Source organism: Lynx rufus, unplaced genomic scaffold (genome assembly GCF_022079265.1).
Source record: "Lynx rufus isolate CCGP_SWC_20201006 ecotype Redwood Valley unplaced genomic scaffold, mLynRuf1.p SCAF_5, whole genome shotgun sequence".
NCBI classification, from domain to species: domain Eukaryota; kingdom Metazoa; phylum Chordata; class Mammalia; order Carnivora; family Felidae; genus Lynx; species Lynx rufus.
Window position 1 is genome coordinate 2,196,574 of NW_025814867.1, and position 23,434 is coordinate 2,220,007.

At 45.5% G+C, this 23,434-nt stretch overlaps 1 protein-coding gene across 2 annotated transcripts in view; it reads left to right on the forward strand.

The window, feature by feature from the left end:
• The window catches only part of GLB1 (galactosidase beta 1), an 85,788-nt gene that overhangs the window by 45,457 nt on the left and 16,897 nt on the right, over nucleotides 1–23,434 (forward strand). For both annotated transcript variants that reach the window (XM_047100224.1, XM_047100225.1), the window contains 5 exons: nucleotides 12,970–13,044; nucleotides 15,214–15,303; nucleotides 18,956–19,069; nucleotides 20,534–20,665; nucleotides 22,323–22,580. In XM_047100224.1, the coding sequence (XP_046956180.1) occupies nucleotides 12,970–13,044; nucleotides 15,214–15,303; nucleotides 18,956–19,069; nucleotides 20,534–20,665; nucleotides 22,323–22,580 (669 nt within the window). The remainder of the gene's footprint in view (nucleotides 1–12,969; nucleotides 13,045–15,213; nucleotides 15,304–18,955; nucleotides 19,070–20,533; nucleotides 20,666–22,322; nucleotides 22,581–23,434) is intronic.

Below are 23,434 nucleotides of genomic sequence, written 5' to 3' on the forward strand. Positions count from 1 at the left end.
TTTTTTCTCCTTTCCCAACACCAAACTGTTTTAATTGTTATTTTTACTATGTTTTATTATCACCTGGGAGGACTTGTCTTCCGTGTTTAGTCTTTCAGAATTTCCCTGGCTACTCTGTAAGTTCATCTTCCACATACGCTTTGGTATTATTTTATCAACTTCAAAAAACAAAACAAAAACCCAGGAAACCTATTGATGTTTTGACTCATTTTGTATTAAATTTGTGTATCAAATTAGGGGTGAAACGGGGCGCCTGGGTGGCGCAGTCGGTTAAGCGTCCGACTTCAGCCAGGTCACGTCTCGCGGTCCGGGAGTTCGAGCCCCGCGTCAGGCTCTGGGCTGATGGCTCGGAGCCTGGAACCTGTTTCCAATTCTGTGTCTCCCTCTCTCTCTGCCCCTCCTCCATTCATGCTCTGTCTCTCTCTGTCCCAAAAAAAAAAAAAAAAAAAAAAAAAAAAAAGTTGAAAAAAAAAAATTAGGGGTGAAATTTATGACATGGAGTCTTAGCCAAGAAAAGTTGCTTCTCCTTCTCTTCAAGTCTTTTCTGATGTCCGTCTTGTTTTAAATTTTCTTAAGATAATCCTTGTCCATTCCTTAATATGCTTATTCCCAAATATCCTGTTTTTTAAGATACTCGTAAAGTGAGTCTTTCATTTCTTAATACAGTTATTAGATATATTTGTCTTTAAAATATGAAATACTCCCAACAATTTTAAGTGTATAAAATAATGTTGCAAACACCCATGTGCCCAGTACCTAGATTTAACCCTGGTTATCTCTCTGCCCCTCCCCCGCATTCATTCATTCTCTCTCTCTCTCTCTCTCTTTCTCTGTCAAAATAAATACACTTAAAAAAGTAAATACATAAAGTCCCCAATTCAGTGGTTTTTTGGCATCTTACATTATTAACTTTTTAAAATTATGATAAAGTATATAGAACATAAAGTTTGCCATTTTAACCATTTTTAAGTGTATGATCGATCCAGTGGCTTTAATTACATTCATAATGTTGTGTAACCATCACCACTGTCTATTTCCAAAATCTTTTCATCACCCCAAACAGAAACTCTGTAACTATTAAGAAATAAGAGGGGCGCCTGGGTGGCTCGGTTGGGCATCCAGCCTCGGCTCCGGTCATGATCTCCCAGCTTGCGAGTTCAAGCCCCGCGTCGGGCTCTGTGCTCACAGTCTGGAGCCTGCCTCAGATGAGCTCTCTCTGCCCCTCCCCCACTCACGCTCTGTCTCTCAAAAATAAATAAACATTAAAAAATTAAAAAAAAAAAAAAGGAAGAATTGCCAGTGTCCTCTCCTCGCAGCTGCTGTAACCTCTACTTTCAGCCTCTGTAAGGTTGCCTGTCCTCGATATTTCATAGAAATGGAACCATACAATATTTTCCTTTTGTGTCTGACTTATCTCACTTACCATAATTTTTTCACGGTTCCTCCATGTTGTAACATGTATCAGAACTTCGCTCCTTTTTCCGGCTAAGTAATATTCCATGTATGGATAGACCACATGTTGTTTAACTGTTCATCTCTTGCTGGACACGTGGGTTGTTTTCCATCTTTTGGCTAGTTATTTATTTATTTATTTATTTATTTATTTATTTATTTATTTTTGAGAGAGAGAGACAGACAGACAGACAGAGACAGAGTGTGAGCAGGGGAGGGGCAGAGAGAGAGGGAGACACAGAATCCAAAGCAGCCTCCAGGCTCTGAGCTGATAGCACAGAGCCTGATGTGGACTCAAACTCACCGCAAGATCATGACCTGAGCCAAAGTCAGACGCCCAACTGACTGAGCCACCCAGGCGCCTCCCCCCCCCCCTTTTTTGGCTGTTTTTTTTGTTTGTTTGTTTTGTTTTTTTTAATTTTTTTTCCAACGTTTATTTATTTTTAAGACAGAGACAGAGCATGAACAGGGGAGGGGCAGAGAGAGAGGGAGACACAGAATCGGAAACAGGCTCCAGGCTCTGAGCCATCAGCCCAGAGCCCGACGCGGGGCTCGAACTCACGGACCGCGAGATCGTGACCTGGCTGAAGTCGGACGCTTAACCGACTGCGCCACCCAGGCGCCCCTGGCTGTTGTTTTTTTTTAAAGTTTATTTATTTTGAGAGAGAAGGCGAGAGAGTGCGCGTGCGCATGCGTGGGCACGAGTAGGGGAGGGGCGCTGAGGAGAGAGAGACTCCCAAGCAAGCTCCACTGTCAGTGCAGAGCCCGATGCAGGGCTCGAACTCAGGAACTGTGAGATATCATGACCTGAGCTGAAACCGAGAGTCGGATGCGTAATCGACTGAGCCACCCAGGCGCCCCGTCTTTTGGCTGTTTTGAATAATACTACCTGGGGCATCAGGGCACTGGTATCTGCTCAAGTCTGCTTCCCGTTCCTTCGGTTATTTACCCAGCAGTGGCGTTGCTGGCGGGTTTACTTTTAGAATAGTTTTCTCTCCGAAATAGTGAGCTCTTGATGCCTTATCATCGAATATTAAAACATATTTACTGTGCTTTTTTATGTAAAACATCACCTTATATTTGATCTCACATTTTTATTCTCCTATATTTCTAGCTCCCTCTTTCTGCCCCTCCCTCCACCCCGGCAACGCTCCGCCCACACTTTTCCTGACTCTCCCTGGCTCTTCTGACTGATGGTTGCTAGAGCCGTTCACCATCACCCGCCAGTCCCCTCTCTGCTGCAGTTCAAGGGCCCCTGCTCTACAGACCACCCGGCCAGGACGGCTAGGAGCATTCTGACTGTCATACTCTGGCACTTTGCAAACATGCACCGTGCATTTCAGTGGCCTGGTTGGAAGGGGGACCTGTATTCCAGTCAACTGGACTTGTAACAGTCTCCAGTTCCCTTTTGGCTCCCTGATCTCTCTCCATTGTAAGCTTTCACTACTACAGTCTCTCCTTAATGGACAGGTGATATTATCACCAAGAACATGAATGCTATTGCCTATGCCCTCTTAAGGAATGTGAAGAAAGCAATATAGTCAGATACGAATGTCACAGAGGGTATTGGATAAGGCAACAAAAATGAATGTGTATTTTTTTAAATGTATTATTTTTTAGTGATCTCTACACCTGACATGGGGCTCAAACTCGCAACCCCAAGATCAAGAGTCACATGCTCCCCCAACCGAGCCAGCCAGGTGCCCCAAAAGTGTATTTAAATGAGTAAAAAAAAAAAAAAAAGTCATGACAAATTTAAAAATTTTAAGGATTAAAATAATCGCAAACATCACAAAATTCCAAAGCATACTTTGAATTTATTAACTGAAACACATCTGCTATCCTTCTGGTTTTTGTCTCTGTTTTGTTTGTACTCTTTTTCTCTAGAGAGAGAATGGAAATCTTTCCCTTTAGCGTGGCTTATTGAAATTTGTTTTTTAGAACGTACTGAGCGTTTTTTTTTAATCTTATTTTTTTATTTTTTAAAATTTACATCCAAGTTAGTTAGCATATAGTACAACAATGATTTTAGGAGTAGATTCCTTAATGCCTCTTAACCCATTGAGCCCATCCCTCCTCCCACAACCTCTCCAGTAACCCTCAGTTTGTTCTCCATATTTGAGTCTCTTCTGTTTTGTCCCCCTCCCTGTGTTTATATTATTTTTTTCTCTTCCCTTATGTTTATCTGTTTTGTCTCTTAAAGTCCTCATATGAATGAAGTCATTTGATTTTTGTCTTTCTCTGACTAATTTCACTTAGGATAATACCCTCCAATTCCATCCACGTAGTTGCAAATGGCAAGATTTCATTCTTTCTGATTGCCGAGTAATACTCCACTGTATATATATACCACATCTTCTGTATCCATTCATCCATCGATGGACATCTGGGCTCTTGCCATACATTGGCTATTGTTGATAGTGCTGCTATCAACATGGGGGTGCATGTGTCCCTTCGAAACAGCACACCTGTATCCCTTGGATAAATGCCTAGTAGTGCAATTGCTGGGTCGTAGGGTAGTTCTATTTTTAGTTTTTTGAGGAACCTCCATACCGTTTTCCAGAGTGGCTGCACCAGTTTGCATTCCCACATACTGAGAGTTTAGAAAACAAAAAGTTTCACATTTTGTTTCTGATAATGTTATATACATATTTAAGATTATTATCAAAATTGAGGCAATCTCTCTCCAGTTCTTTCATATATGAGCTTGAGAATTTGGAGACATTTCTACAGACAGGTCCTGGCCCCAGACATTTGAAACCCTGTGTCTCTTGCACAACCCCGTACTTCTGAGGCTGGATGCCCCAGGGCACCGTCAAGTGATGTGCACGTGAGTCAGCCTGTTGGGTGTGGGGAATGATCTGTTGGTGATAGCGTATCCAGCCACCGAAGTGACAACGAACTATGTAGATGTAGCCAACACCCAAATTAAATAAACCCCACCTCAGCTCTCCCTGGGGTGCATCCCAGAGATGCCTGCGGCGAACTCCAAAGCCTCCTGACTTGGGACACAAGGCAGCTGGCGCAGAAAGAGACAAGGGTCTTAGCCTGTGGCGGTTAAATGAGATGACTTCTGCAAATTTTACAAAAACCCGTGACCATGTGAACGCACTGCTGGGACCCTCCCTGGGGACCTTTCCGGATGCAGGAGATGAGCCAGGAGGCTGCTGACGTAACCTAGAAATGAGACGGTGGTGGGGGCGGCGGGACATGGAGAGGAAGCAATAGATTTGGAAAATGTTTCGGGGGTAAAATCGGTCGGATTCGGTGACTGCCCGCGTGCAGGTGTGAGGAAGCGTGAGGAGGCACTGATTTGTCTCGGTTTACAGCTTTCGGTCGGATAACCGGATGGGTGTTGTGGTCAGCAACAACCATGGAGGACTGCAGGGAAGGCACGGGCCAGGAAGGGGAAGGGGGAAGAAAGCTCTGCGCTGGGTTTGTTCAGCTCCAGATGCCTTTGGGGACATCCGAGTGGAGGTGTCTATCCGGCAAGTGCCTCACTTAAGAGGGAGAAGCTCCAAGAAGCAGTCATTAGGACAGGTCATCGGTGGAAGGGGAGGCTAAAGTCCAGGGGAGGCTGAGATTGCCGATGGAGAGCTGAGCGAGAAGGGCAGTGGGCCAAGCGGGGACGAACCCAGGGGGTCCCAGCGTTTCACCAGAGGGCACAGTAAGATGAACCCGTGAAGGAGACAGTCTCCAGAAATTAGTATAATTCAATAGCTTATGATAGATCGTAGCTTACCACGTGGTCCTTTTTTCCGTCTTCTTCTTTTCGGTATTTCAGGTTTGGAAAAGAGAAAAGAACCGCTTTAAAAGTGGGATCTGTCTTACGAGACTTTGTAGACTTTCAGTCAGCTGGTCTGCTTGCACTGAGGAAAAGAATGGGATCATAAAAACCCCCACTAGAGCTGCCTCTTCCTTCACCAAAGACGTAAAAGGCGGAATGGGTCTCTTCTTTAATCCATTTCAAGAGTAAGCTGGGTGTCGACGGACAATATCTTTCACTGATGTGGATGCCCAGGGTGGATAATTTCCCGTCAGGCTGCAGAAGCCTGTGCTCGGTGATGAAGGCTCCAGGTGGCCTTTGGCATGTGACTCTTCAAGGTATGACAAAGCTCATGACATTTGCATTTTCTAAAATACTCTCTTTGCTGTGGGTAAAGCTCAACCAGACATGGTTAACACTTTGACCTCGAGTATGAACCATGAGACTGTAGGGCAGCGCCCTCCTCCTCCCTACCGATTCCCGAGAGGGGCAGTGGTGAGTTTATTTTTGTACGCTTTTGAATGAATTTAAGACCCGTTTTCTAGTCTTGTTACAGCTCTTCCTAAGGATTCTATCAAAGATAAAAGTCCAGCTGGCTTTTTGGTGATGGGCCATTATTACAGAAATTAATCAAGTTGTACATTGAAGACCTTGATAACTGGAGCAAATATTAGGATTCCCTGAGGTGGACGCTGGGGCTGGGTGGGGACCGGGGATGTGAAAATGGCCAAGGTGACTTTTACTATTTCAGAGCTTAATGAAGTCTGAAACTTGACCGAGGACCCGTCTACACCGGCTGATTGATTGTTCTTCTTGGTTTATGGATGGAATGACATTAGCTCAGTGGGTAGACACAAGCTGTCTCTTGTGGATCCACGGTGCTGGTGGAAACACAGTGTTTTATGTCTGATAATTAGGGCTAACGAAGTGACTATTTCATAACAAATGTGAGACTTCTAAAGCATTGCCTGCACTCTTGTGGTTCTAGTGTTTTCCTTTCCTGCAGAGTTGGCTTTTCTGGTTTGTCTTTCAGAGTGATTTCTCTAAAACGCCGATCTGGTCAAGATGCCTTCCATGACTTGGCCTCCTATTTTCCTCAAGCCTCATTTTGCAATTCTCCCCTTCTTGTACATGACTCTCCGGCCTGAAAATGAAGGTGCATAAGATTCCGTGAATAGGACAGTACTGTTGATACCTCCCAGCCTCTGCACATAATGTTCCCTCGCCTTCACCCATCTGGAAAATGAGAACACACTTCAGTTACCTTCTCTGGGACGTTGTCTTTGACCTGGCTCTGCAGTTAGTCGCGTTTTAACTTCTTCTACCGCCTTGCAGTGTGGACATCTTGAACGTGCTACTTCCCATAGTGCATTGGTGCCATTTGTTTACGCACATTTTTCACAGTCTGGATTAGGCTGTTTATATCCCCAGTGCCAAGCGTAGGACCTGACACAAAGTCCTTTCTTAATAAGAATTTGTTAGAAGAACGAATGAAAACGTTAGAGATCTTGGGGAAAGAGAGGTTGGTCGCCATTGAATCTATTGGATTTGACTGGGACAAGAGCAGCTTCTGATGTTAAATTTGTCCAGCTAAATAGGCAGGATAAGAAGCAACATTTATGACCAGTATGAAAACTCTGATTAAAGCACAGATTATGACAGAAAAATAAATTAAGGTTCTGAAATAGTGTTTTGGAATATTTATCCTTTTCTGAAACATTAAATTCGTTTGATACAAGATTAGGATTTTACTATAAGATAATCAGTGAAAAATCACTAAGCTTGTTGAAAAGAAAAGACGGAAGATTGGGGCAAATGGGATAGACAGATGGAGACTTAATATCAACATTATGATGAGCTCTTACCACTGATTTAAAAAAACCAACATCCAGGTCGACAATTGGGTGGAAGATGTAAACACGTATAGACATTTGGTGAAAACTTTGGCATACGCTCTATTAAGACTCATATAAAATGCTTATATCATTTGACCTAGTAACTCTTCACTTGGTGCTTTATTGAAAATATTTTTTTTTTAACCAAGATGATGCTATAGACATAAAGTTCATTGTAACACTATCTGTAATATCAAGAATTGGAAATTATCTAAATCCTAATACTGAAAGGATGGTCGTATCCATTTGGATGTAATATGCAGTAGGGGCATCCGGGTGGCTCCGTCGGTTAAGTGTCCGACTCGGGCTCAGGTCATGATCTCGTGGTTTGTGAGTTCGAGCCCCGCTTCGGGCTCAGTGCTGACAGCTCAGAGCCTGGAGCCTGCTTCCGATTCTGTGTCTCCCTCTCTCTCTGCCCCTCCCCCACTCACACTCTGTCTCTGTCTCTGTCTCTCTCTCTCTCTCTCTCTCTCTCTGTCTCTGAAAAATAAACATTGAATATATTATGCAATAAATAAAATTATTGTCAGTATTTAGACATGCCAAAAGTACTTTGGGTAAGTAGCAGTAGCAAATTACAAAACCGTCTCTAATCTTTCATGGCATATGTGCATAAGGAGAGGGTCCAAGAGGAAAACTGGAAGAGAAAAGGTATCGTGGGGTGTTTTTGTCTCTGGAATTATGTTTAATAGGAGACACTGTCTCTTGTACTGTTGTACAATAAAGGAGGTGAGGTGGAGCGATAGAAACAACACTCGACTTGGGGTCAAGATCCCAGCTCATTCCTTTGCCCTGTGATTCTCTTGAGCAAGTTCACCAGTCTCACCTCTAAAAAGGAAATACAATGACGGACTGTAAGGGCCTTTGTGCATAGCAAGGGAGACGACCAAACTAGTACAGAAGCATTCCATCCCTGTGAGCTCAGTGTAGGTTAAGGAAAGCTGCCTGTGCCGCGATTTTTTCTTCCAGTGTGTTAGAGGAGATTGCAGCCCTGCTCACACTGGACGCTGGACTCCACCTTGACTTTCGGAGTTAGATACGACATGGTTGCTACTATGTGCAGGTGAATAGGGGACCTCAGCAAACAAATTAGACGACTCTCAGTTCCCCTCTGTGGATTTGTGTTTGCTGCTTCTATTGGCCGGAGTGTGGGCTGGAGGACGAGGCAGGGAGACTGCCACAGGAGAATGAGTGTGGCTTAGGACTGTCAGGGAGGCTGGGAAGAGAGATTTCCCATCTTGTCTGTCTGAGATCCACAGATACAACTACTTGGCCTCACATTCATTTTAATGTGAATCATGAAGATCGTTTTAATGTGCCTATTTTATTTTATTTTATTTTATTTTATTTTATTTTATTTTATTTTATTTTATTTTATTTTATTTTATTTTATTTTATTTTATTTTATTTTAAGAGAGAGAGAGAGGGCGCAAGTGAGCGAGGGGCAGAGAGAAAAGGGAGTGAGGGAAGCGGAGCTCACCCGAAGCAGGTCTCAGGCTCACTGATGTGGGACTCAGATTCATTGAAGTCAGATACTTAACTGACTGAGCCACCCAGGTGCCCCTCATTGTATTTATTTGAGAGAGAGAGAGAGAGAGAACCAGCTGGGAAGAGGGGCAGGGGGAGGGAGAGAGAGAATCTTAAGCAGCCTCCGTGCTCAGCACAGAGCCTTGATGCGGGGCTTGATGCCGTGACCCTGGGATCATGTCCTGAGGTGAAATCAAGAGTCGGATGCTCAACCGACTGAGCCACCCAGGCACCCCTTTAATGTGCTCTTTTAAAAATGTCACAGAGGGGTGCCTGGGTGGCCCAGTCAGTCGAGCGTCTGACTTTGGCTCAGGCCATGATCTCACGGTTCGTGAGTTTGAGCCCCACGTCAGGCTCACTGCTGTCAGCACAGAGCCCGCTTCGCATCCTCTGTCCCCCTCTCTCTCTTCCCCTTCCCTGCTCACACTCTCTCTCTCTTTCAAAAATAAATAAACATTAAGAAAAATTGTTTAATCTTTAAAAATGTTACAGAACTATCAATTCATTGAATACTAGAAATACAGTTCAAGATGGATGGCTGACCACATACTTATCTCTTCTGCCTTTCAAAATGTTATTAAATGATTAAAAATGGTATTTTTTTTAAATGAAGCCATCAAGAGGGGCACTATCCATGCATAAGAGATTTCAAAAAATTTCTGGGTAACAAAAATAGATGTAGGTGACTAAGGAAGTAGCATGAGGAAGTCTAGGTCCCCAGTGAGTGTGAAAGGGGATTATTGAAACAGGTTAACAGGGGCGCCTGGGTGGCTCTGTCGGTTAAGCATCCGAGTCCGGCTCAGGTCACGATCTCGCGGTTCGTGAGTTCGAGCCCCGCGTCGGGCTCTGTGCTGATGGCTCGGAGCCTGGAGCCTGCTTCGCATTCTGTGTCTCCCTCTCTGTCTGCCCCTCCTCCACTCATGCTCTGTCTCTCTCTCAAAAATAAATAAACATTAAAAAAAAATTTTTTTTAAAGAAACAGGTTAACAGGGAGTAGATTACTCTTAAAGAACCCTAGAGAACCAGGGTCCTGGAAACGCAGATGTGACAAAAGACAGAATGAAACAGCTGAAAATGGGAAGGCTAATGGAACTGCATATTTCCCATCAGGTCCTCCACTTTGCCACCCCTCTTTCAAATGGACTGTCCGTCAGGGAAGCATCTTTTTAATAGTCAGAAAATTAGAATTAAAAAAAAAAAGTGTGCAGCCTGAGAGCAAAAACCTTACATATCATGTCTGACTCCCTCCCAAATCACCCTAAAACAGTTCCCCACTGAACAAACCTTGCCCTTGTACACAGAGCAGGATTGGCTTAGAGAAGATGGTTATGCGAATGCTGGTGCATTCATTTGCATTATCATTAAATAAGAATGGATGGCCAAGGGTGGCCGGATGTTTGAAGACATCCATAAAACCTGTACAGGAAAAGAGAAAGACCAAAATGAAGTAAACAGAAAAATAACCTCAAGGCAACAGATAATTCAGGACAGAAATGAGAGATCTTAAGCAAAGCCGAGCAGACCCTCTCAAATTTATATCTTTTAGAGACATTTGGAAAGATGTTGCTTTCACACTATAAGAATGGGATACTTTGAAAAAGGAGCAATTAAAGAACAAAGAAGGCTTCCCCAAAATAAAAAGATAATCTCCTAGAAATTAGAACCAGAAGACAGATTGAAGTAGAGAAAAGATGAGAGATACAGAGGAACAATCTAGGACGTCTAACTTACTTTTAAGGGGAAAAGATGAAGAAAAGAAAATATTAAAAAAATACAGAATTTTCTTCTAAAACCAAAAAGGATATTTGAGTTGCCCAGAATAATAAATGTAAAAAACACACAAACCCAAACACATCCTTGGAAAAAAATGAAAACATAGAGAATAAAGCACTTACAAGCTTCTAGAGAGAAAAAGCCAGTCACCTTTGAAAGAACAAGAATCATCCGGTGACTCACACCGGATGATATGGGGGGGGGGGGGGGCAAATCTTGCCTTCTAAGGGAAGATGATTTTCAGTATAGAATTCTATACTCATCCAAATTATCGATTTAATATGCCATTTTCAGACATTCAAAAATTCAAAAAATTTCCCTTCCTAACCTAAAGGCAGACAGGAAAAGAGAGAGTAATATTTATATAATTATAATCATGTGAACACTGTTGATTGATTTTGAATTTAGAGTCAATATACAGGTGGTGGGAAGGTGTATGGGTACAGGACAGACTTTTTAACCTTGACAGTATAAAAGTATAACTGATAATTTGGGGGTGGGAGTAGGGAAGAGAGCTCAGGAAAGGGTGCAAATAGACTTACCTTAAAAAGTATGGACACAGGGGCGCCTGGGTGGCTCAGTCGGTTAAGCGTCCGACTTCAGCTCAGGTCACGATCTCGCGGTCCGTGAGTTCGAGCCCCGCGTCGGGCTCTGGGCTGATGGCTCTGAGCCTGGAGCCTGTTTCCGATTCTGTGTCTCCCTCTCTCTCCGCCCCTACCCCGTTCATGCTCTGTCTCTCTCTGTCCCAAAAATAAATAAACGTTAAAAAAAAAAATTTAAAAAAAAAGTATGGGGGCGCCTGGGTGGCGCAGTCGGTTAAGCGTCCGACTTCAGCCAGGTCACGATCTCACGGTCCGTGAGTTTGAGCCCCGCGTCAGGCTCTGGGCTGATGGCTCGGAACCTGGAGCCTGTTTCCGATTCTGTGTCTCCCTCTCTCTCTGCCCCTCCCCCGTTCATGCTCTGTCTCTCTCTGTCCCAAAAATAAATAAACGTTGAAAAAAAATTAAAAAAAAAAAAGTATGGACACAAAAGATCATCTTAATTGATGGAACTAAGAAATAGAGGTATAGTATTTCAAGCTACAAAGGTAACCAGTAGAGAAATGCTGATATAACCATGTTGGCAAGAAAGAGAGATAGCCAGAACCGTACACGTGGGCTAAATTCTCATGTATTAAAGAAATCAATAATGTGTTCAAGGGATGAAATAAGAAATAGCAGATAAGTATAAACATAGAAACTAAAAGATGCAAAAATGGAAAAATTAAATGGATTTAAAATGGTTTCCTCTGAAGAATAGCACAAAGAGAATAGTCAGGAAACTATTGCTTTTCATTACAGCAGTCTGTCGTCTTCCTTTTTAAGTACTTTAAAAAATGGAAACCGAGGAGCGCCTGGGTGGCTCAGTTAAGCGTCTGACTTCGGCTCGGGTCATGATCTCGCGGTTCGTGGGTTCGAGCCCGACGTCGGGCTCTGTGCTGACAGGTCGGAGCCTGGAGCCCGCTTCGGATTCTGTGTCTCCCTCTCTCTCTCTGTGCCCCTCCCCCACTTGCACTCTGTCTCTCTCTCAAAAATAAACCTCAAAAATTAAAAAACATAATAATAAAAATAATTTTAAAAGATGGAAACCGAAGGAAAGGAAGGGAGGAAGAGAAGAATGGAGGAGGAAAGAAATGTGGGTAGCCTGCGAGATCATAATGCAATCTGCTTGGAGGTGGACACAGACTTCTAAGACTTGGCACTTATATCTTCTAACTCTAATTTAAGTGTGTGTGTGTGTGTGTGTGTGTGTTTAGTGTATAGTAAGGTTCTATTTTTATTTTAGTTTTTGGCTTTTATTTAAGAAAAATTTCAAACTTACAGAGAAGTCTCGAGAATAAAAGTAGTACATCGAGCGCTCGAGTATTCCACGCCCAGATTTACCCAGGTCAACATTTCACTCTCTATGCTTCATCATTTTCCCCTCACTGCCCCCTTGGGTTTTCTCAACCACTGGAGGGTTACATGCGGTAACCTTTAAATACTTTACCTTTACCCCTAAATACTTCAGTGTGTGTTTCATAAGAAGAGGTAGGAATATGCTCTTACATAACCACAGGAAATTTAACACTGATATCAAACTTTAATCTATCAGTAAGATTCAACCTGCGAGTAATACTTTTCCTTACTTACAGCTACCTCCCTTCAAGATTCTGTTTGGCCCTGGGCCTTTTTCCTTTTCTCCCCCCAACTCCAACCTTCTGCCATCACCTCATTCTCTCTCCTTGTTTTTGCTCTCTGCTTTGAAGTCTTTTCTTCTATAATTATTTGAATGATTCCTGGAGTTTACAGTGCAGACATACACAGACACGCACACACACACGGAAGTAAAAGCTTTACCAAACCCTGTCTGGCGGGGGAAACCTTTTGTTCCTTTGCCTTTCCAAAAATCACCCGCACTATTGTTCGAGTCTTTGAGCCTCCTTTTGAAAACTGAATTGTATAGCTACGTTTCTGAGGGTTTAACAGCTTTTCTTTTTTCTTTTTTTTTTTTTTCTTTCTCCACTCTGGTTTCTAGTTTGAAAAAGTACCAGAAGGTTTTATCCCTCCATCTACACCCAAGTTTGCATATGGAAAAGTTGCTCTGCAAAAGGTAAGAAAGAAAATAACAGAATGTTGGGAGTGAGGGGGTGGAATTTAGCAGTTGTGAGTGAAAGTGTCACGCTGGGGAATTGGTTCTATCTTTCTGTGAATTGGTTTTCTTTGAGACTGATGGGGTAGGTGATGTTTCTGGGAAAATGGGGACGTGCATGTGTCACATTGACGGGGTGAGCACATAGGGCATGAGCAGGAGTGGGTGGACGTTTGTACATCATTCAGGTCATTTTGGTTCAATTACCAGTCATCCAAAGCAGCTTCAGGACCTTTGTGGGAATAACATGCCACCTTGTTATGCTTGGTGAGGTTCTTTTTCCATAATTTGCGTTTTTTTAGGGAGTTCTCCAAAGCCACAGGCATTGTCACAGATCTTTGCACATGTAGTGTGCTTCCCTCCATCTCAAAATCATGTACTGATTTTTGGGCTCTGGTTTATTTGGTAAATGGGACAGCAAGGGGGAAATGGCTAGAAATTAATCACAAAAAGGAGTTGAAGACATTTTATTCTAGGAAAGAGAAAAAGAAGGGAGATTTCATTTCATTGTCGGGAGTGACGTAAGCCAAAATCAATTTGTTTTGACCATCTGTGTCTTCAGGATTTCCCCTTTTATAATCCCTAACTCCTACATCTGTTAACTCACAAGAGAAAAAAAAAAAACCACAAGCAGTTACACATTTCTTAAGAATCTTGACATTCTAAAATAGTGTAAGTTTTTATCTTTAACCAAAATGCCAAACACGATTGTATAATTTTTCCGTTCGTGAAGCCCTTTGATACTGTGATTGGTTGAGCTCCTGTGACATTTTCCACCTAGCGTCGGATATGTGTGTTACATTCTACAAAGAATGTGGTCTCTTTGCGTGATAGGAATCTTTCTTTAGTTTTGATCAGACTTGAATCACCCTTGTAAACGGAGTATCTTCTATTTTTCTCCTTGCTGCTGGCTACTTGAGGAGGTTGATTTGTTTTGGAGCTGCGAGAAATGTATTTTTCTGCAACAGAAAATAGGTACAAATATTTAATACAGCAACATTGCTAAAACAAAACAAAACAGAACTAGCATAGTACCAAAAATACATTCTATTTGCCATGAAGGAGAATTGTGTGAGTAGAAATAGCTTTTCCTTATGAACTAAATGTTTACAGTTTAAGACAGCAAATTAGCACGCAACTGAATTCAGTTGATGTGGGACATGGTTTATGGAATAAACTGTTTACCGTGAGTGGAATTTCTTTAGTTGTCCACATAGAAAAGCGTCCATGTGAGTAGCTGAACTGATGGAATTGTACTTAAGGTTTTGTTTTCCCTTATGTTACACATCAGCAAGGTATCCCTGCAAAAGTGTCCATAAAATTTCTAACCAGTGTCAGTCGCAGGAAGTCCTAGGTTCAGAGCCAAACCTAACTGCAGACCTTGGCTCTGCCGTTGCTCCTGTGAGGCTCTCTGAGAACCTGTTTCCTCATCCCTGACCTGGGGACGGTGATGGCTGCCCCACCCGGCGGTTGTAAGGATTCACTGGGGTGTGCATGCAAGGTGCGCTCACCTGGGCTTCGGCAGGCACTCAGCGATCGGTAGCTGCCATCATCCTGTTGCTACCTCGGAATAAGCCTCCTGGGTTGTGAGAGTACACGATCGTCTGGACCAAATGTAGTAAGCATTTATTGAGTGTCTACTATGTGCTGGGTATCGGGTGAGCACCACACAGACTCTGCCCTTAAGGAGCTGACACAACGGCGAGGACGGCAAAGGTAAGCGGCCGGTACGTGAAGCAGGCGTGGAAAATAGGCCACAGTCAAGTTCAGAGGAAGGTGCAGTCCTGGTTACTTCCCTCCGGGATGCTGGGGAAGGCTTTAGAGAGGAGGCAGCCTCCGAGCCTTGGTTTTCATTCATTTGAAGGGCCTTTTGTATAGAGGTTGTATTTGCGAATCGATGTGCTTGACACGCTTTACGACCACCGTGAGTTATTTTTCGTCGAGAGTCAGGGGATGGATAGCGGTGATTGAAGGCAACTGGGGGTCAGCACTGAGCGGAATTTTAACAGTTTAGGTCTGTTTAGGGATTTGGTCCAATCCAGTAATGTCTTTGATAATTTGCAAATGGCATTAGCCTCCACTCTGATGACCAGGTGACAGTGAGTGAATGCTGGTCTTGTTTCTTTTCAGTTAAAGACGGTGGAGGACGCTCTGAACGTTCTGTGTCCTGCTGGGCCCATAAAAAGCCTTTATCCGTTGACGTTTATCCAGGTGAAACAGGTAGGCCTTCAGAGGTAATGCTTCACCCTTCTTCTACTGACAAAAGGGTGCTTTCTGCACTGCCCTGCAGGGGCTAAAGTGGTAAGCAGATAAATCAGGTCCCGTGTAAATTCGCCACCAATTTCCAGGCTCTCTGTAACTTCCTAGATTCCCCCCACCCCTTTCTTCTCATGCCTTGAATAGGCATAGCTCAACCTGATTCAACATAACTCTGACTGTATTTCTGATCTAATTAGTCTTGATTACTAGAGGAAAACCACCATCTTAATGCGCAAAAAGACCATTTAATTATTTGTCCTCAGTTAGCTCAAAGGTGTAGGGACCGTGTTCTCAATAGGTTAGGTCCTTAGAGATTTTTCCTGCTTGTGAAGGGAGCAGAACACCTGTCAGTGCATACGTGCATGCCCGCGTGTATGTGGTTAACCCAGGCACCGCCTCGTATGAATTTTATTTATTATTTATTTATTTTAAGTGGGCTCCACGCCTGACATGGGGCTCGAACTCATGACCCTGAGACCAAGAGTTGCACACTTGGCCGACTGAGCCAGCCAGGTGCCTGCCCCTCATATTTATTTAAAATTTTTTCCCAGCTTTTTATTTTGGAAATCTTCAAATCTAAGAATGTTGCAAGGAAAGTGTAATTTACACCCATGTAGCTTTCACCTGGATTCACTGAATGTTGACAGTTGGGTCTGTGTGTGTATACGCAGTCAACTGCCCTTTTTTAACCATTTGAGTTTGTGGTCAGTATCCTGACACGTCACCCCTAAATATTACAGCATATATCTTTTAAGAAAAAGGACATCTTCCTATATGAACACAATATGATGATCACACTTAAGAAATTTAACGTTGATATAATCTTATTTAATATGCACTCTATAGTCAAGTATCCAATAATGTCCTATATAGCTTAACTTTTTTTTTTTAATGTTTATTTATTTTTGAGGGAGAGGAGTGGGGGAGGGGCAGAGAGAGAGGGACACAGAGGATCAGAAGCAGGCTCCACGCTGACAGCAGCAAGCCCGATGCGGGATTTGAACTCACAAACCATGAAGTCATGCCCCGAGCCCGAGTCAGATGTGTAACCGACTGAGCCACCCAGCCACCCCTTAACTTTTTTTCAATCCAGTTTCCGATCCATGATCACACATCGCATTTAGTTCTAATGTCCCTTTTTTCTTCTTTCCTCTGTCACTATTCCTAAGTCTAGTTTTCCCTCTCTCTCTTTCTTGTGACGTGGACATTTCTGAGTTCGGGCCAGTTGTCTTGTAGACTTCCCCTCACTGACGAGATTCAGGAAAACACTTTTGGCATGGACGTGACAAAGGGGCTGTGTCCTTCTCAGAGTGCCATGTCAAGATGTCCATGAGGTCACTTTGTCCCCTTGTTGTGATGTTAAGTTTGAACACCTGGTTAGGATCTCAGCCCCATTTTTTGAAATGGACACTTACCTGGATCCCCCCGATGACTCTCTGTGGAGATCCCCTTCTGGAAGGTGTCTGAACCGTAAGGTAATAAGACAGTGGCGTATCTAACCTTAGTGTATTTTGCCTCTGGTTACTCTTTTTACACTTGTGATTTTGTTCTAACAACTCTGTTGGATCGATACAATGAGTAATTAAGCCCTCCTTTCATGAACACTGGATAGAATCCTTGCTCCCGTTCCAGCCAACACCTGCTGCGTCCGCGTCTTCCTCGAGAAAATACAACCCGCCTTTTTCACCAAGCAGGGGAGCGTCTCGGACAAGACACGGTCAGGTCACTAGAGCAGCTGGAAGCTGGGAAGTGAATTCCAGGTTGATGCATAGACATCTGCACTCACTGTTCTTTGCCAGACCCTTCTGCTCTGTGACCTCTGGCCAAGGCAGTGCTCTAGGACTGGGGGCACTCCCTGGGCCCTGGCTGTTTCAGGTCTGGGGCCAGCCCACTGAGTGTTTATTTCCAGCGAAACCCTGGAGAGCGCAGGTGCAGGGAGTGGGATGCAGCCCTGCTCCTCTGCCCCCACCCCATCCTCACCCCCACCCCCACCCCCACCCCCACACCCCGGCGGCCGCAGCCAGCTTTGCAGGGAGCACTATGACTTCTGCTCCGTCCTGGGAGCCCTTCCCCAGTGTTCCTCAGCCTCTGAGCTAGGACTTACCACTTCAGTTACTTTGAATAGAAAAAAACCAAACAAACAAGAAAAAGGTGGAGATTTGGGGTCTGGGAGGGAGGGCACCCTTGTGCATGAAGCCTTGGGTGGTGGCCCCAGTGACATTTCTTGAGTTCAGCCCTTTCCTGCAACACAAGAACATGGGTTAACGTGTTTATTTTTTCACCTCCTCTAAATCCCCTTCATGTCTGCTGACATACACTCCCTTGCTTTCTGGGCTCTAGACGTGAGGAACTTTTTCTCTGTCCCACACTGGATGTCTGTGGGATCCCCCTGGATGACAAGGTTTGGTTCCACTCACCCTGCCTAACATCCAGGGCAGGAAAGTCACCAGCTGAGGCCAAGGGCGCTGTTTGTTGCTGCGGCTGATAGTCTGGGGCCCTCATTTCGGACCAGGGGTACCAGCATCTCTGGCTTCTGACTTAGCAACCGGTTACACCCTCATCTCTCACCGTCTCTGTTCCCGCCACCCCCGTCCCTCCACTTTAAACAGTTTCTGATTGACTCTTGTTTTGTATGTTAGAGCACATTTAGCCCAAGAACCTGGAAAATGTTTCACCAACATTGTTGGCTTCGTTGTCTTTTTTTTTTTTTTTCAAGATTTTTTTTTTAATGTTTATTTATTTTTGAGAGAAAGACAGCACAAACAGGGGAGGGGCGGAGAGAGGGGGAGACACAAAATCCAAAGCAGGCTCCAGGCTCCAAGTTGTCAGCACAGGAGCCCGATGCGGGGCTCGAACCCACAAACTGTGAGATCATGACCTGAGCAGAAGTCGGACACTTAACCAACTGAGCCACCCAGGCACCCCTAAGATTTTATTTCAAAATAATCTCTACACCCAATGTGGGGCTTGAACTCATGACCCGGAGATCAAGAGTCACATGCTCTACCGAGGGGCGCCTGGACAGCTCAGTCGGTTAAGTGTCCAACTTCTGCTCAGGTCATTATCTTGCGGTTCGTGGGTTCGAGCCCCGCATCGGGCTCTGTGCTGACAGGTCGGAGCCTGGAGCCTGCTTCGGATTCTGTGTCTCTCTCTCTTTCTGTCGCTCTTCCACTCACACCCTGTCTCTCTCTCTTTCAAAAATAAACAAATATTAAAAACATTTTTAAAATTTTTAAAAAGTCACATGCTCTACCAATTGAGCCAGTCAGGCCCCCTGTTTGCCTTTTTTTGCTGTGTTATGTTGTGTTTTTGAGGTAATGTAAATAACCTCTTGATATGTATGACAGGATCCCCCTGAGTGACTCTGGGCAAATTTCCTTGTGTGGGCAAGGGATGTCTGATAAAATGCTTTTCTGGATTCCTTGCTGCGACTGCTATGAGAGTGTACCATCTAAAAATTTAAGCCAGATCTTTCAGACTGAATTTTTGCTGGAGGCTAGAGAAACACTTTATTCCTTACGATTCTAGAAACAGCACTTTCACACAGATCGAGGTGGCCAGGCTATCTTTTTTGAAAGAGTGATGTATTTTTCTTCCTTCTTTTTGTCACCAGTATTTTGGTTTCGTGCTATACCGAACAACGCTTCCTCAAGACTGCAGCAACCCCACACCCCTGTCATCACCCCTCAATGGAGTCCGTGACCGCGCCTATGTCGCCGTGGACGGGGTAAGAATTGTCTCTGAGCTGTGTGTGTGTGCCCCAACAGGGGGATGTGCGGTCTGTGCTTGGAAATGGGGCATTCAAGGCCTTTCGCACCTTTCTACCCTCCGGCTCTGCCCCTCCTCTCGATGTCCCTTAGCTGTGGCCCTTGCTTGCTGATGTGGCCTCACCTCTGCTCCCTCTGCCTGCACCTGGAAGGGTGTGCTCAAGCCAGCCCCCTCCGTGGAAACCTTCCTGGTCTCCCCAGCCCAGGCCGTCCTCTCTGACCAACCACAGGATGTCACCCATGTCTCCTTTGCTCCTGGAGGACAGGCCCCATTTTGAACACGCGGGAGCCGCGATTCGTTTAACTCTGTGCCTTCATCCTGCATGAGAAATTCTATGCAGTAGGATTGTTCATGGTAATCATAGCCACAATACACAAAGAACTTTGTTTCACAGCGCAGGGAAGAAACATTAGAGGATTTCCATTCCTTCCACTGGAATAATCATGTGAAAAAGCACATGAAGAGATTTTTCTAACCGAGGAAATTTGTTCAGAAATTTTTAAATTGAAATGTTTCCATTCTGCTGTGATCAAAGGCTTTCATTTCAGCGGGAGCACGTTTCTAGGACACCATGGGTATGTTGCCCGCGTATATACTGACAGCCGTTGTGTGTTGAATTCCAGTTTAGGGGTGGGTTGTCTTCGTGAATTCTAGTCAGTATAACTTCAGTTGTTTGTTCTCATTCTATTATATAATTTTCGTGGTTAATGCATCCTATCAGGTATTTTGAGGTGAGACTACTCCGCCTAACTCTCTGATTTTTATCTCATTTATCTGATTTTTTGTCTCCTCTCTCCGCGTTGTTTAGAAGCCACTTTTTATGACTGCCTTTGTGCTGTGAGAACACGGAGGGGCTCCCGTAGTAGGAATCCCCCCCTGGAGTTGTCGGGTCCATTCCCTTTCTATTAAAAGTAGACGTGCAGTAGGGACGCCTGGGTGGCTCGGTCGGTTGAGCGTCCGACGTCGGCTCAGGTTGTGATCTCACAGTTTGTGGGTTCGAGCCCCGCATCGGGCTCTGTGCTGACCGCTTGCTCGGAGCCTGGAGCCTGCTTCGGATTCTGTGTCTCCTTCTCTCTCTGCCCCTCCCCCGCTCATGCTTTGTCTCACTCTGTTTCTCAAAAATAAATAAAGGTAATAAAAAAAAAATTAAAAGAAAAAAGACATGCAGCAAACATCCCAGAGCAAAGGAAGCCAGCCTAGACCTTCCCTTGCTCTGAGCTGTGCCTGGTGGGTTGCCTGTTTTGGAAGCAGTGTTTGGAGGAACCTGGCCCCCTGGCCGGTGGCTTGGCAAAGGGGCCAGCAGAGCACTGTCTCCCGAGTCTGGTGACACCTCAAGGCAGGAAAATGAGTGTGACGGCTGAGCCAGCCGAGCTCTGTTGCCCTTCTCACCTCAGTTAATTCCCACCGGACTCCGACCCCACAGGTGCCCCAGGGAGTCCTGGAGCGAAGTTACGTGATCACTCTGAACATAACAGGGCAAGCCGGAGCCACTCTGGACCTTCTGGTGGAGAACATGGGGCGTGTGAACTATGGCAGATACATCAATGATTTCAAGGTAGGACCAGCCTCGCTGTCGAGGTCGATAGGACTGTGTGTGTGCCACCCGAGGAAGTCTTTGTAAAGCCATTTAAAAACTCTCGCACATACATTCTTCTCCAGCCCTGTTCACGTAGAAGCGGTTTTTAAAAACACACACACTTTGCCAAGTTTGGTGATTGAACCTGCCGTGATTTGTTTTGCAACTTCAAAGCTCGAGTATTTTGAGGACCTGCCCTCCTCTGCAGGATGAGAAAGTTGAGCTTTGCAAAGAGAACCCTTCCCTCGTGTTCGGGTTCGGTCATCCTGTGGAAAGAAGGAGGAAGCCTCTCCACCAAGCTTTTCCTTTGCTTAAAAAAGCCCACCTAGCTCTCGAAAGGGGCTTCGTGGCCAACCAAGCCAGCTTAGCATTTGGTCCGTCTCAGCATTGGGTGTGGACCGTCCGTGACGAAGCCTTGAGGCGTAGGAATGCTTTTCCCTTGGTGCGTGGCCTCTCACCCCTGCTGGTTCCTCTGTGTCCGGGTGGCTAGCCCCGGCCCAAACGTTTTTCTTTGGAAAACATTTTCAGAGCATGATTCGGCAAACATTTGTTAGGCTCATGCTCTGCACGAGGCTCCGCGAGCTGCAAGGATGTTGAGATACAGGCTTCCCCGCAGATAGTTCCTCATCTGCTAGAGGACAGCAGGCACCCATGGAAAGATTTATGGCATCACTCGGCCTAGGCCAGAACAGGTGTGTGGGACTGTTTTCCTGACCCCGTTGATGCGGCTCAGAGGCAGGGCAATTACACTCCTAGGGAATGACCGTGCAGGGGCCACCTTTGTCTCCAGTAGAGATGTCCCGGTTAAAGTCCTTGTGCTCAGGCTGTGGCTAGTGGCCTTCCTGCTTGGCTGTCACAGGCCACGTTGGCCCGTGCAGTGACAGGCATTCTTGTGTAGTCTCTGGCTGTAGTGCCCAGCAAAGGGCCTGGCACATGGCTGCCTGGCCAATGTTTATTGGATTTACTAAGTGGGCAGTGGAGGCTGGGTATCGAGAGGTGGCCTGGGAGAAATTTGGGACCTGACTGGGAATGGAGAAGTTCGCCACATAAAAGGCAGGGAAGAGGAAGCTAGGCAAGCCGTGAGCATAGGCCTCGATGGGGCCAGGGACGCCCCAGCCCGCTAACCCGTGGACAAATAGAGCAACTCCAGCATGCAGGTCCAAGGGTCACCACTGTCGTCCCTTCGTGTGTGGCCTTTCCCAGATATCAAAGTATTCTCGTTTACGCCGCCTCACTGAGTCCCCCAGCCGGTGAACGGACTCGGTGCGGTCATCCCCGAGTGCTGCTGAGAGGCTCAATGCCAAGACTTGCTCCTGGTTGTGTGAAGGGGCGCGTCTGCCCCCCTCCCCCACTACACCTTCTGCATTCCTGACTGCACGCATTCTCCCATTCCATAGATTCCATCATCCCTTCCACTCAGCGATGACTTTGAACCAAGCACTCAACATGGCGGGCACGGGGTCGAAAGCTCTGGCCTCGGGCAAGATGCCACTTTGGTGTGCACCTCATTCGAGTCTCATTTGCTGTTGGTGTTTCATATCCCAGTTTGCTTTCCCTAAGAATTCAGGGTAGGGACACAGAGACACTTGACGCCTTTTTCTTCCCACCCCAGCTCATTACTGTTTCTCCTTTACAGGGTCTTATTTCTAACCTGACCCTCGGTTCCAGTGTCCTCACGGACTGGATGATCTTCCCGCTGGACACCGAGGATGCGGTGCGCAGCCATCTGGGAGGCTGGCATGGCCGTAACCATGGCCGTCAGGATAATAAAGCCTTTGCCCACCACTCGTCCAACTACACACTCCCGGCCTTTTACGCGGGGAACTTCTCTATTCCCAGCGGGATCCCAGACTTGCCCCAGGACACCTTTATCCAGTTTTCTGGATGGACCAAGGTACGTGTCTTCATGGAAAGTATTTTAGTTCGAGCCTCAAAGATCTGCTTTTCGGCTTCTGATAAAGAACCAAAAAGAGCTGCTGATGAGACGCTGTGCGACAGTTTGGGAGCAGAGAGCTTTCTGTGTTCGTTTACCCAGTCCTCTGTAGTGGCACCTTGGCAGACCTTCGGGGACTCGATGGCCAGCCGGAATGCGTACCGTGTGCCCCATTGTCACTGACTGACAACTTCCTTTAGCAAGTGATGGCTTTCTGGCTTCCCCTAAGAAAAACCGTAGCCCTTTGGATACTGATTGTGAGGGACACGTTCTGTTTCTCTTGAAGAAGATTTGGCCCAGGCAGGGGGTGGGTCTCTGGGAGAACTTGTTTTCTGTCCATGTCCAATGCCTACTTCTGTACCCCCACAACACTCCACTTTCATACAGCCTTGCACCCTGGGGGCGCCCACCGTTGTCTCTGTGATCTTCACCTCTTCCTTGGCCATTTTCCTGACTGGTCACCCCCCACCTTTATTCTCTGAAGCCATCCACGTATCTTCCTTTGCCGTTGTCTTCTTCATTTCAGTCCCATTTTCACCCTGGATGACCTTACCATGACTCAGTTATGCATTCAACAAGTATTTTTCAGTGGCTACTATGTGCCCAAGCTTCGTGCCGGGCACTAAGGGTGCAACAATGAACAAAACCAACTGTGGGACTTGCCCTCATGGGACTTACACTCTAACTGGGGAGACAGACCCAAATCATACAGTCACCCAAATGAGATGGCAAGATGGCAGCTGCAGTGGGTGCTAAAAAGAAACATGGGAGTTGGTAATAACTGGAGTGTTTGACCTTGTCAGGGAGGTCAGGGA